General features: G+C 43.8%; 1 protein-coding gene across 1 annotated transcript; it reads left to right on the top strand.

Moving 5' to 3' along the window:
* The first annotated feature begins 8,631 nt into the window (after positions 1-8,631).
* LOC134949958 (olfactory receptor 5V1-like) lies at positions 8,632-9,564 on the top strand. Its single transcript, XM_063938639.1, has one exon. The coding sequence runs from the start codon at positions 8,632-8,634 to the stop codon at positions 9,562-9,564; it is 933 nt and encodes a 310-aa protein (XP_063794709.1).
* Positions 9,565-10,233: the final 669 nt, after the last annotated feature.

Below are 10,233 nucleotides of genomic sequence, written 5' to 3'. Positions count from 1 at the left end.
CGAGCAATGTTTGTCTTCACCCAGTTCTAGCATTGTATCTGTAGTGTTACAGTTAATGTGTTACTAAAACAATTGGTCTTGTGGGATTTTGATGTCTATGGAGACTTACTGGGAGATTATTAAATCCATGTTCTGTGCAGAGAGCGTGGAATCACAGTGAGCGCTTCCAGTAGCAGGTATGTGACCTACGTAACCTGAAGTCATTCTATTATCTCTAGTAATGTGCAGATGGATAATTCTGAGGCCGAACCATGTTGTTGTAATACAACTTGCAAATTTAGAGGAAAACTAATCTGAAATGGTGGCAAGTAGTTTACAACTGAAATTGCCAAAATAGGCTGTATAGGACACTTGCTGTGTAACCTGTTAGTGCTTCTTGAGAACCGAGTTTGGAATCCTGTGCTAGATAAATGGCAGACAGTGATTGATTGCTTTGGGCAACGTCCCTAATTTATCTCTCTCCAATCATTGATACATCTCCTCCAAAGGCTTTTATATAGATTATGCGTCACAATACACTAAGCCAGAGGTTCATAAACTGTGTGCCGTGGCTCCCTGGGGTGCCTCGGGACACTTGCAGGGGTGCCCTGGGTTGGTGGTCCAGGACCAATTCAAATTATTCATGGTCAATATAATAGGCAAAACCAGTGCTGGTGGCTGCCAGTCATAAAATATGTGACCAAACAGAAGCAAATCTTGTCCCTCACCACACAACTGACCCTAAGGATAACATATAAACGTGATCTACTTAATGTAATATTTCTTTCTAAATTTCTCAATAGTGCAGCCTAGGCGTGCCGTGAAAAAAATTCTGATATTCTAGGGCGCCGTTATTCAAAAAAGTTTGGAAACCACTGCAGTAAGCAATCAATACACCTTTATGGATGTTTATACATCTGATGGGGATGAAATAAATCCAGCACATTTTTTAACTGGTTAAACAATATCTGGCAAGTGATTTGCGTCTTATTTTTATGGACGTTTATGCTATTTTCAGGTGAAAAAAACATGTGCACTGCAGGTGGGGCAGATGTAACATGTGCAGAGAGAGTTAGATTTGGGTGGGTTATATTGTTTCTGTGCAGGGTAAATACTGGCTGCTTTTGCATGTAGCCCACACATGTTAGACTGCTTTATTTTTATACTGCATTTTAGATTTCAGTTTGAACACACCCCACCAACATCTCTCTCTGCACATGTTACATCTACCCCACCTGCAGTGCACCACGGTTTTGCCCCGTTGTGTACTTTTTACCTGAATCAGACCCTATAAACTGTAAAGGGGCTGATTCTGTATAAGGAGGGAAACAACAACACAAAAAAAAACAAGTAACTGTGCAAAAAAAAGGCGTGGGGGGGGGGGCAGAGGTAAAATGTGCAGAGTGATTAGATGTGAGGTGAGTGTGTCCAAACTCAAATCTAAATTGCAGTGTAACATTACATTTGCCCAGCATGTGTGGGCTACATGCAAAAGCAGCCAGTATTTACCCTGCATGCAAACATAATACATGTATTTATAGTTCTTGCATTGCAACATGGTTTATCCCAGGTAAAATAAAATCTGCGAAGTGAGAAATTTGGGAAAGTTACAGGGTTTTTTGATATTCAATTGGGCGCTAGAAATTTAGCCTTGGTAATTTTTATAGGGTTAAATGTGGCTGTTATCTCCCAACCACAGGCAAGGTGCAAAGTAGGGATAAATCATTATGTTAAGGTAAAATGTCAGTACTTGGGCCCTCATTCCGAGTTGTTCGCTCGTTCTTTTTCTTCGCATCGGTGCGATAAGTCGCAAACTGCGCATGCGCAATGTTCGCAGTGCGTCTGCGCCAAGTAAATTACCACAAAAGTTTGGTATTTTACTCACAGCGTAACAAAGAATTTTCATTGTTCTGGTGATCGGAGTGTGATTGACAGGAAGTGGGTGTTTCTGGGCGGAAACTGACCGTTTTATGGGTGTGTGTGAAAAAACGCTGGCGTTTCTGGAAAAAACGCGGGAGTGGCTGGAGAAACGGGGGAGTGTCTGGGCGAATGCTGGGTGTGTTTGTGACGTCAAACCGGGAACGAAACTGACTGAACTGATCGCAGTGGCAGAGTAAGTCTCGAGCTACTCAGAAACTGCAAAGAAATTTCTATTCGCAATTCTGCTAATCTTTCGTTCGCAATTCTACAAAGCTAAGATTCACTCCCAGTAGGCGGCGGCTTAGCGTGTGTAAAGCTGCTAAAAGCAGCTAGCGAGCGAACAACTCGGAATGAGGGCCTTGGTTCAGAACCCCAAACAGACAATTTAGAAGTTTTCAATTAACCTACTTACATTTACTTACATAATAACATGTCATTTTCGAAGTGATATTCTGCAAAGTGCAGAATAATAGGTTCAAATATGTGAGACAGGTACGTGGCGGAGCTTATGGATAGAACAGGTGTTTTAAACATTGCAGGTGGGAGTTACCAATGTTTTTTTTTTAAAGAGAAATAAGTGGCAACAAACAAAATATAGCTACTGTAACAGGAATTTTTAAGCACCCCTAAAAGTACAGTAAGTGCATTATTTATTTACTCAACAAAATTGCTTTCTATGATTTTTAAACAAGTTTTTTTTCCAAAAACTGCTCAGAAATTGCCAGATTTTTCTATGACTAAATTAGGTCAAGAACATGTAATTAAAACTTATCCAAAACAATTTTATTTAAATGAAGCAGCCAGTATTTACTCTGCACAGAAACAAAATAACCCACCCAAATCTTACTCTCTCTGCACGTGTTATCTGCACCCCCTGCAGTGCACATGGGGGTAATTCCAAGTTGATCGCAGCAGGATTTTTGTTAGCAGTTGGGCAAAACCATGTGCACTGTAGGGGAGGCAGATATAACATGTGCAGAGAGAGTTAGATTTGGGTGGGGTGTGTTCAATCTGCAGTCTAATTTGCAGTGTAAAAATAAAGCAGCCAGTATTTACCCTGCACAGAAACAAAATAACCCACCCAAATCTAACTCTTTCTGCACATGTTATATCTGCTTCCCCTGCAGTGCACATAGGCCCTCATTCCGAGTTGTTCGCTCGCAAGCTGCTTTTAGCAGCTTTGCACACGCTAAGCCGCCGCCTACTGGGAGTGAATCTTAGCTTATCAAAATTGCGAACGAAAGATTCGCAATATTGCGAAAAGACTTCTCTGTGCAGTTTCTGAGTAGCTCGAGACTTACTCTGCCAGTGCTTGTCGTTCCTGGTTTGACGTCACAAACACACCCAGCGTTCGCCCAGACACTCCTCCGTTTCTCCAGCCACTCCCGCGTTTTTCCCAGAAACGGTAGCGTTTTTTCAAACACTCCCATAAAACGGCAAGTTTCCGCCCAGAAACACCCACTTCCTGTCAATCACATTACGATCACCAGAACGAAGAAAAAACCTCGTAATGCCGTGAGTAAAACACCTAACGGCATAGCAAATTTACTTGGCGCAGTCGCAGTGCGAACATTGCGCATGCGCAGTTAGCGGAAAATCGCTGCGATGTGAAGAAAATTACTGAGTGAACAACTCGGAATGACCACCATGGTTTTGCCCAATTGCTAAAAAAAATCCTGCTGCGATCAACTTGGAATTACCCCCATGGTTTTGCCCAACTGCTAACAAATTTGCTGCTGCGATCAGGTCTGAATTACACCCTAGATGGGCAAGCACTAACAGACTGGTATATCTTATTAATTCGGCTTTTTTTAGGGTACAGCCTGATTTCCACCCTTTTTTTTTTTTTTTTTAAACCCTTTGGGTTTTTGAAGTAAAAAGGATCACACACAATTTTTTCAATTGTATAGCAGAATTATCTTGAGGGCACATAGCTGCGGTATTCCAAATTTGGCACGATAGACCCGTTAATTTCAGCCTCTAAAATCTCTCACCCAATTGAGTATGCCCCTAACATCTCAGGCTGTGAATAAGGTGAGTAAAGACACTCGCTGAAATACAACACAGAACTGGTCAAAATCACGAGTTAATGAATAAAGCAAGCCAACCGTCAGAGGTGGATTTAGACCTCATGGGGCCCTAAGCCAGATGCCGATTTAGGGCCCCCTCCCTTCCCCCCAGACAATCCATAGCACTATATTTTCATTCCTGATTTTTTCCCATTTACATTATTTGCTGTTTTTCATCCTTATATTCTATTACTGTATATTACTTGTCCCCATCACTGATTGCACCATGGGGGTCATTCCGAGTTGTTCGCTCGTTGCCGATTTTCGCAACGGAGCGATTAAGGCAAAAATGCGCATGCGCATGGTACGCAGTGCGCATGCGCTAAGTATTTTAGCACAAAACTTAGTAGATTTACTCATGTCTGAACGAAGTATTTTCATCGTTGAAGTGATCGGAGTGTGATTGACAGGAAGTGGGTGTTTCTGGGCGGAAACTGACCGTTTTCTGGGAGTGTGCGGAAAAACGCAGGCGTGCCAGGAAAAAACGCGGGAGTGTCTGGAGAAACGGGAGAGTGGCTGGCCGAACGCAGGGTGTGTTTGTGACGTCAAACCAGGGACGAAACGGGCTGATCTGATGGCAGTGTAGGAGTAACTCTCGAGCTACTCAGAAACTCCTAAGAAATTTCTATTCGCAATTCTGCTAAGCTAAGATTCACTCCCAGAGGGCGGCAGCCTAGCGTGTGCAATGCTGCTAAAAGCAGCTAGCTAGCGAGCGAACAACTCGGAATGACCCCCTATGTCCCGTCACCTCTAATTTCCATTATTACACCCCTGAGTTACTGCATGTTAGATCAGTGCTCCCCTCACTGACTGTAGACGGTCCCCATACCCCATTATTACACCCCCACTAACTGACCGCATTGTATATGAGTGACCCAGGCTTACTGATTGTGGCAAGTCCCATTGCCTAAAATACTCATTATTATCCCACCTTACTCACTGACTGCATTTATAAAAGCATTTTATAATACCCATTATTACACCCCTCAATCAGTGACTGTATTGGTTATATATGAGTGCCTGCTACAATCAGTGAGGAGGGGGGAGGCAGTGATATATATAATCAATAGTCACTGACTGAGGGGTGCAATAATGGGTATTAATGGGGGACCTACTAATAGGAAACGTGGGGGGAGGCACTGATATATAATATAGGCACCCAATACCTTATAATACTTATTATTACACCCAATCACATTAGTGTTGACTGTATTATATATGAGTGCCTCTCCCCCCCCCTCCTTACTGATTGTAGCAGCTAGTAGGCCCCTGTCCCTTATAATAACCATTATTACACCCCTCCGTCAGTGTGACTGGATTGATTATATATCAGTGCCCCACTGATTGTAGCAGGCATCTCCCATACACGGCAGTACTTACAATAGAGTATAATAGCATATTAATATATCACCAGTCAGTGTGTGCCTCCCCAGCCAATATCCCATACACCATCCTTATGTGTAAGAAAAGGATCGGAGGATGGACACGTTTAACACAACTGGCGGTGTAACGGATACAGCAGAATGTCTGCTGGCAAAAAGAGGACCAACCAAAATCAACTTCTGAAATGTTGTATTCATCAGTATAGCTCTGTCCTCCAAAGAGTGTAATGCTGAGGAGACTCTAAGGTTGGCCACGAGATGATCGGACACTGAAGACCATTTTGCAACTTTCCCCCAATTTCTCAACCAGACAGAAATGGCGAATGATTTAATAATGCATGTTACCTTGAAAGCTCCCCACTGTGCTACCCTAAACTCGATGGTGGTGATGGCTGAGGTGATAATAAAACTAGTTATGATGTCTTACGCTAGAACAAGTTGAACAGGATGATAATGATTGCGTTTAAGATAGGCAGCCCCCACCCATACCTAGAAAAGGGCATTGTCGTGACGGGTCAATAGTATAATGGATCCAGCATGTCACGGCACCTGGAGCTTCTGTGAGGTCCAAGTAAGTAGAGGCTGGAGGCTGATCGTCTAGGCACCTCCTCCTTGTTATGTAATTTGTCTTTATATTCAGCAGTAGCTGTGTGATAATATGCTAATGCCACAAAAGCGTCTTGGGTAGATAAACGCCTCTGTCAGGCTTCTGTAATCCGATGAGAATGCAGCTTCGGCTCATCTGCAGGTACATCAGACATCTGAGTCGCAGCCAAGGCCAGTGAAGCTGTTTCCAAGGACATAGACACTTGGTTCAGTATGCCTGACAAATGGGGCCGACATCCCCCCCCCCCTACTGTTTTCTGTAATGTTGCCCGTGGTCATCCCCAAACGAAAATAACATGTCAATCATGCTGCAGGGTTTGGGGCACTGCAAGCGACATTCGCAGATACAAAAACATGAGATGTACTTATACATCAAGTTTACGTAAATCTCTGAACTAGGCCCTATATATGTATATATATATATATATGTATTGCTGCTCTAAGAACAAATATATCTGCATCCACTACCTGTACTATCCTAGTACTGTAATTCATAGTTGGCTTTGCTCACTGTGCTATCTGAAGCTGCTACGATTTCGGTCTGTTCCACTGACACCGAATGCACCATGCTGGTAGGAAGTGTTGGGCTTCAGCCAACTGCGTCTGTGACATCCTACCATCTATCTGGTGCTACTCTGTCAGAAACTAAGACATAGCTCTACCCTACATACGTCATCGATTCAATAGGCAACATCCCCAAAACAAAGTGTGGAATGGACAGAGCAAAGCTGTTATTCAAACAACCAAGTCCATTTCCTAATGCCGTAACTGTGTGTCACTGTGGAAACTGTTCATAATACTCATACGTGTATGTAGCGCAAGAACATTCCACCTCTCATCAAAGCTAAGTACATATTGGCTGTAGGTAAAATGTTTAGCCAATCAGCTTGCTGCCATCTGGGCGTGATATAGCCAATTTCAAAAACTGTCATCCTAATACCTACCCGAGGGTGCTCTTCATACCCTTTCATGTGTCCAGTCCCAGGAAATGCCAGGTTTTGCCAACCTGTATCGTTCTTGTTGACTGCCATCCTGCTACCTATCTGGGGCTGAGCTTCCTGGGCCCTATTCCGAGTCCCACGCAGATCCACACTTGGCCTCATCAAGCAAGCCTTAGCAAAGATCGCACGTGCTGTAGCAACCTCACACAACTTTGTGTATCTGCAAGTGGCTCGGCCCTCCTTTCTGGTTCATTTACATCCCATGCCATCTTTTAGCACTGGAAGGGAATGCTGGGTATCTCTATTATTAATGTTTTGCTTTCAATACAGTTTTGCATTTTTGCTATTTATTATATCTCACTCATATCTCCAACTGTCGCTCTGCTATCTCCTCCTGGATGTCCCAGCGCTTTCTTAAACTTAACATGTCTAAGACTGAGCTGATCATCTTCCCTCCCTCCCGCATAACCTCACTTCCCACAATTTCATTATCCATTGACGGCACAACTATCTCCTCTAGCCCCCAAGTGCGATATCTTGGAGTAATCCTTGACTCCTCCCTCTCCTTCAACCACACATTCAGTACCTCTCAAAAACCTGCCATTTCCATCTCAAAAACATCTCCAGGATCAGACCCTTTCTCACCCAGGATGCTACTAAGACCCTCATCCACTCACTGGTCATCTCCAGATTGGACTACTGCAATCTCCTCCTATCTGGCCTCCCTCAAAAATGCCTCTCTCCACTTCAATCTATCCTCAATGCTGCTGCCCCCGTCTCATCTTCCTCACCAAACATACGACATCCACATCCCCTCTCTTGCAGGACCTTCAGTGGCTACCATTCCCATTCAGAATCCAATTCAAGCTTCTCCCACTCACCTACAAATTCCTCACCCACTCTTCTCCCTCTTACATCTGACTTTATCTCTCTTTACATTCCCACCCATCCTCTTCGCTCTGCTAATGCACGCCGTCTCTCCTGCCAACTGATTACCTCCTCCCACTCCTACCTACAAGACTTTGCACGTGCTGCTCCCTATCTCTGGAATGGTCTACCTCTCCCCATCCGACTCTCCACCTCTCTACAAAACTTCAAACGGGCTCTAAAGACCCACTTCTTCACCAAACCCAGTCAAATCTCATCCTAACCCTTTTGTCTATGCTCACTGTCTACCCCTTCTTTGTCACTCTTGACTGTTAGCCCCTCACCTTTTAGATTGTAAGCTCGCAAGAGCCGGGACTTCTTTCCTCATGTGCCTTTCCTTTTCTTACGTACACTATCTTATACTCCATACTCCCTTTGATGGCACCTATCCCCGGGTTTTCTATACCTGTCCTATATGGTCTTGTACTGTAAGTGCTGTTTTCTTGTTTGCTCATTTGATTATGTACTGTGTAATGGGCGCTGCGGATTCCTTGTGGTGCCATATAAAGAAAGGATAATAATAATATGATGTTTCCATTGTCTCTAGGATTATTACAAAGGCCTTGATTCTGGGTACAGAGTTTCTGCAAGAAATTTGCAAACCAATCAAAGGTATTTTTTGATCATTTTATGAACAAAGAAAATACATATTAGATCCTTCCTAATAGCTGACTGAAACATAATCAGACTTCCTCCCTCATGCTTATCGGAGAAGCTTTTAATCCGCATCATCCTGTAATTTCCTATCAAACATTATCTTCACAATCACAGTATCTGGTTGATCTCAGACTGGATTCTGTAGACTATATGGAACAGAATAATCAAACGACGTGGAGCTACTTCATTATTAGAGGTATCTCGGACGTTCCAGAACTGCAGCTTCCAACCTTCCTCCTGGTTCTTCTCATTTATCTCATCACCCTTGGTGGCAATATGACCATTCTTCTCCTGGTCTGCCTGGACCCTCAGCTCCACACTCCCATGTACTTTTTCCTTGGCAACCTGTCCGCCTTGGACATTTCATCCAGCACCGTCAGTCTTCATAAGGTCCTTGCAATCTATGTATCAGGGGATAGGAGAGTTTCTTTCCTTGGTTGCATAGTCCAGTTCTATGTGTTCTCTTGCCTGGCTTGCAGTGAACTACTGATATTAGCAGCCATGAGTTACGATCGATACGTGGCCATCTGCAACCCCTTGCGTTACTTCATACTCATGAACCCCAGAGTTTGCACTCTACTAGCCACTGTCTGCTGGACTTTGGGTTTTGTAGAAGTTGTACCATATGTTGTGCTGCTAACACAGTTCTCCTGTTACAAATCCAACATTATCAATCACTTCTTCTGTGACCTGGTGCCGCTGCTGAGTCTTTCCTGTAGCGACACCTCCACCTTGGAGATGCTGAGCTTTATCGAAGGACTACTGCTGCTGAGCCTTACCCCTTTCACTCTCACCATCACACCATACGTGTTCATTATTTCCACCATACTGGGGATCCGTTCTAGCACTGGAAGACGCAAAGCTTTCTACACGTGCTCCTCACACCTGACAGTCGTCACCGTTCTGTATGTCACCCTTATCTGCCAGTACCTGAGGCCGACCTCGTCGGACTCCCTGGAGTTCATCAAACTGTTCTCTCTCTTTAATACAGCGGCTGTCCCCATGCTCAACCCATTGATCTACAGCTTAAAGAATAGAGACGTGAAATCAGCACTCAGGAGGAAACTAAAAATAGTGACATAGTGATGTAAAAGACGTTTTCTGCTGAAACTCATTCACCATCATGTCTCACATATAGCCTTAGTTATGACCCTAAGCCTCCTTTTTCAAAGCAATCACCTTCTGTGAGTCTGAAGAGCTACAAGAGATGGGGTAAATAAGAATTCTGGACATCTTGAGCACAGGCACATTCTGTAGGGACGGAGAAACTCAAGAACGGACAAGTGTGTCTGCATAATTCAACCAAAGGGCAAAAACCATTGATATTTACCAGTGCGGTCATAAATCAGTGCCACTGTTGCCAGTTCTACCATAGGTGGGCAGGATGAAGCAAACATTAGATTAAGTTGTTCATCTACATTTATTTAATGTGTTACTCGGGATGCATCATATACAGTACGCCCATGTTTTTAATGCAGGTTTTGCTATTTTACCGAACTGATCTGAGAAAATATTATTGTAGGGTCTCACATCCATCTGTAAAGAGGATCCACCCTCCCATGACCTGTGGTCAGACTCTCAGGCAGAACAATTCAGAGATAACAGGTACAAGGGTCTAAGCTCACATACTGGCATGGCTCCCTATCCCACCCATTTGGTGATCATCGCCTATGACAGTAGGAGAAAGGGGCACAATGAGCAAGCAATCACCTGTGCTTCCTCCTGCAGCCATTAGCGCGGTGACGGTAAATG

The sequence above is a fragment of the Pseudophryne corroboree genome, chromosome 8 (assembly GCF_028390025.1).
Source record: "Pseudophryne corroboree isolate aPseCor3 chromosome 8, aPseCor3.hap2, whole genome shotgun sequence".
In the NCBI taxonomy this organism is placed as follows: Eukaryota; Metazoa; Chordata; class Amphibia; order Anura; family Myobatrachidae; genus Pseudophryne; species Pseudophryne corroboree.
This window is presented reverse-complemented; position numbering and strand designations above follow the sequence as displayed.

Excerpts from the sequence above, each read along its gene's own strand:
- LOC134949958 (XM_063938639.1), top strand. The coding sequence starts at position 8,632 with ATGGAACAGAATAATCAAACGACGTGGAGCTACTTCATTATTAGAGGT.